This window comes from Salvia splendens, chromosome 18, assembly GCF_004379255.2.
Source record: "Salvia splendens isolate huo1 chromosome 18, SspV2, whole genome shotgun sequence".
Lineage (NCBI taxonomy): Eukaryota > Viridiplantae > Streptophyta > Magnoliopsida > Lamiales > Lamiaceae > Salvia > Salvia splendens.
This window is the reverse complement of record NC_056049.1, coordinates 14,730,778-14,735,122: the sequence shown is the minus strand read 5'-3', so window position 1 is coordinate 14,735,122 and position 4,345 is coordinate 14,730,778. Positions and strand designations below refer to the sequence as shown.

Genomic DNA, 4,345 nt, shown 5'->3' with positions numbered 1-4,345 from the left:
AGAACCTCCTAGCCCCGAGCTATCCGGAACTTGCGGATCCGGACCTAAGCCTCCTACAATGCCTCACCCCCTCAGAGCTTTTGATGGACCTCCCGAAGCCTCCGGATGTGGATGAGGTGAAACGAGCGGTATTCGACATCTCGGCCAATAGTGCTCCGGGCCCGGATGGATTCTCGACATTATTCTTCCAAGCTTGTTGGGGCATTGTGGGACCAGATGTGGTGGATGCGGTTAGGCAATTTTTCGGTGGTACCTTCCTCCCTCAAAGCTTCACGGCCACGAGTATAGTTCTCATCCCCAAGAAGCTGATACCCGAGACTTGGGGAGACTACAGACCAATTAGCTTGTGCAACGTGATCAATAAGGTGATTACCAAAGTCCTCACGAAGCGACTTGCCCCACTTCTCCCTTGTGTTGTCGCACCGAATCAAAGTGGGTTTGTCAAAGGGAGGCTTCTCAATGATAATGTGCTCCTTGCACAGGAGATGTTCCATGAGCTCCAACGAAGCACCCCGGCCCCTAATGTTGCAATTAAGATTGATATGGCTAAGGCCTATGATCGAGTCCAATGGCCGTTCCTCCTAAAAGTCCTTAAGCACATGGGCTTCCCCGAACAATGGGTGACGCTCATTGAAAGGTGCATTGGATCTTGTTGGTTTTCGATTCTTATTAATGGGGCTCCGGCAGGCTTCTTCAAATCCACCCGTGGACTAAGGCAAGGGGATCCCATCTCCCCCGCCCTCTTCGTTCTAGCGGCGGACTATCTCTCGAGACTACTTGATAAACTCATCCTTGGCAACAAAGAGATGACATTCAAAGCAACCCGGGGAAGTATTGAGATCAGCCACCTTGCCTATGCGGATGACATCATCATCTTCATGCAAGCGGCCGTGAATCCCCTTCGGAGGCTTCGTGGCTGTCTGGATCACTATGCCGAGGTGTCTGGTCAGCAAATCAACCTCGACAAGAGTAATTTCTATATAGCCGACGCTCATGAAGGCTGGACAAACACAATACAAAACGAAGGAGGTTTCTCACGAGGTTCATTTCCCTTCCTTTACCTTGGAGTCCCTATTTACCGGGGGGTGAAGCGCACGAGTATGTTCTTGTTCCTCTGGGAGAAAATCTCAGCTAGGATCTCTGGGTGGGCCCATCGTCACCTCTCCTTTGGGGGGAGACTCACTTTGATTAAAAGCACACTAGAAGCGATCCCCCTACACATTTTTCAAGCTATTGAGCCTACGGGTGGTGCCCTCAAGCAATTGGATCAGCAGATCGCTCAGTTCTTTTGGGGGTCAACTAATGAGAAGAAAAGGACACACTGGATAAGTTGGGACCAGGTTTGCCTACCCACGGCCAAGGAGGCTTGGGCATTCGGAAGATCAAGGAAGTCTTACGAGCTTTTAGTATCAAGTTGTGGTGGCGGTTTAGGGAACAAAACTCCCTTTGGGCTACGTACATGATGGCCAAATATTGCCATAAGGGTTCTCCACTCACAGCTAAAGCCATGGGGAGGGGCAGCCCTACTTGGAATAGGATTTTGAATGCCTGGGCCTAGGCTCAACCGCACATTCGATGGGTTGTGGGAGAAGGAAAGATGCTCTTCTGGGACGACTTATGGCTCGGAGAGCTTCCCTAAAGAGAACTTAGCCTTGACGATAGAGGAGGGCCTCTTGAGCGCGTGGCGGATTATATTATTGATGGTGCATGGGATTAGACTAAGTTACGGATCCTTCAAGCACAAGCTGGCCTAGCACAACATATCGTCCAGAGGATTCTCGATACACCAATCATCTCGGACTGGCCGGATGTGCCAAGATGGAAGTTATCACCTAAATGGAGAGTTCTCGCTAGCTTCTACATGGGAGACCTTGAGAAGCCAAAGGCCGATTGTTCAGGGCCTGAATGACATTTGGAGAGCGGGCCTCACATCATCTATTGCCATCTTTATATGGCGACTACTCTCCAACCGCATTCCAGTGGATACAAAGCTACAATGGAGACGAATGGAATTGGCGTCCAAATGCCAATGCTGCCCACATAGACCAAGGATCGAATCTCTCCAATATCTCTTCATACAAGGGGACGGGGCTCGCGGGATATGGAGGGAATTTGATGCATGGTTTGAGGGCTCTTCATCACCTCTACGGATCAATGACACTATACCGGATCGGCTTGAAGTCTGGGCAAAGAGAGTTCGTCAATTGGGTAGGAAACACTTAAGCCGGGCCTTGCCGTATCTCATATTATGGTTCATTTGGGCAGAACGGAATAGAAGTCGCCACCAGTCGGTACAATTTCAGCCATTTAATGTAGTCTGGCAAGTGCAAGTCTTCATCAGAAATAGTATGGCTAACGGGATATACAAGAGGAAGCATTGGAAGAGAGTTTGCCTCAAAATCACCATCCCAAGCAATGCTGAATCACAGAGCCATAGGCCGCTAGTGGTGGCAATTAAATGGCACCCACCGGATGACCCCTGGATCAAGCTTAACACCGATGGTGCGTATGTGGAAGTGTCGGATAAAGCCGGGGGAGGTGGTATCATCCGAGACCATACCGGAAAAGTGCTTGCAGCGTTCGCTTCCCCGCTTGCGGCTCACTCTGCCCTGGAGGCGGAGCTCCATGCCGTTCATCTCGGATTGGACCTTGCCTTAGAATTCAATCGACCTATCTGGGTTGAGTCGGATGCACAACAAGTGGTCCAACTCCTAAATGGTACAAGTTGGGGTCCGGCACACACTAGCCGGGTGTTGGCGCAAATTTCACTCCTCAAGCGCCATCAAGACGTGCGAGCCACCTTCATTCATCGGGAAGGGAATAGGGCCGGAGACCTTCTGGCTAAAATGGGATTAGAATGTCACAACTACTACCGAATGAGTGCCCACACGATGCCGAGACACCTCAGTGCGATTACTAGGATGGATGCAATGGGAGTTCCGAACATTCGGGTCCAACATGAGGATGAAGAATAGATAGATTTGGAGGATAGGTGGGTATCGACTTTGGTCTTTGTTTAATTGTATTTTGATTAAGGGAATCGCACTAATCAGTACCCTATCCAATTGTCAAGAGAAAGAAGCTCTCCCTTCTCTCTAGATTTCGTCCACTCTCCCTCCCTCCCCTTTGAGGGAGGTGAAATGTAATCTTCAGCCACGACTATGGTGAAGGCAGGCGGAGAACCGGCGGTTGAGGCTGCTACGGTTTCATCTCACACGATCCAATCACCCCGCTTGCCGGAACGGAGTCTCCCTTTCATCCCAAGCCAAAGACGAAGAGGGCCGGGACTCCTTTCCCTGAGAGAGGCCGACGTGAGCTGAAACGCACAGGCCTTGAGACTATTTCGGGGGTTAGTCGAATCAAGAAAAAAATGATCTTTGAAATGGCCGAGGAGCTACTCGCCGGGAAAAATGATGAGGAGACGGCGTCGCCGGAAGGAGAGCAGCCTTCCGATGGGTATACAATGAGAACGTTTGCTCAAATGGCGAGGCCGGGCCCCTTCAAAGCAGCTACGGGTCACTTACGGTATTTTGCTGCCGGAATCTCGGACGATGACCTAGTGGACCCACAGTCAAATCCGGTTTCCGGGAGGTAGTTGAGCCGATGAAGGAGTCGACAGCAAAGATGGAAGAAAAGAAGAAGAAGAAGATTGCAATGGAAATGCTCAACTCCGAGGAGGTGGCCGGAATTTCGCCGGCGCCGGCGAGCCGGAGTGAGCTGGACCACCACCCAACCGGTGCAAGTACAATACATCACATGGGTCCTAGGCTAGATGATGGGGTGGCATGTGATGTGTTGGAATCATGTGACTTGCAAAAAGAGGTAGAGACAAAGACCACTTTGCATGGGGAAGAAGGTGTTGCTCCAAATGGGGAAAATGACAATTTGTACTCACAAGCAATACCATGTGCTACTTACCTCCACCTTGAGGCTGATGCACGAATGGAAGACCGTGCCCCCATGGCACAACCGCCGAAGCCGTCACCGGAAAAGCTGGCACCGCCGGAGTCTTCGCCGGAAACGCTGGCACCACCGGCGAATGTGTGGAAGGCGGCAACGAATCATTCCAACCGCTGGGGGACCGGGGCCGTGGAGGGTTCATCGGCCCCAAATCGAAAGTCCGAGCCAATCCCCTTGGACGACGGCAAGACCAAGCCTTTGGGTACAGCCGGCTCTTTTGAAGGTACGCCATCGCTCTCCTTTTCCGATTTTGAAACGGATTTTCTCTCGGAAAAGCTAGGGCTAGCTATTGTCGGGAAGTTCTCCCATTCACTCCCGTCCACAACCCAAATTCAAAAAAGTCTTAGTGGCATGGGGACAGTTGGAGCATTCACATGGAAATACT

The 4,345-nt window shown here is 51.1% G+C and overlaps 1 protein-coding gene across 1 annotated transcript; it reads left to right on the top strand.

Moving 5' to 3' along the window:
• Positions 1-599: 599 nt before the first annotated feature.
• Positions 600-1,463, top strand: LOC121776777. Its single transcript, XM_042173945.1, has one exon. It carries the CDS (start codon positions 600-602, stop codon positions 1,461-1,463), a length of 864 nt encoding a protein of 287 aa, XP_042029879.1.
• The last annotated feature ends 2,882 nt before the right edge of the window (positions 1,464-4,345 follow it).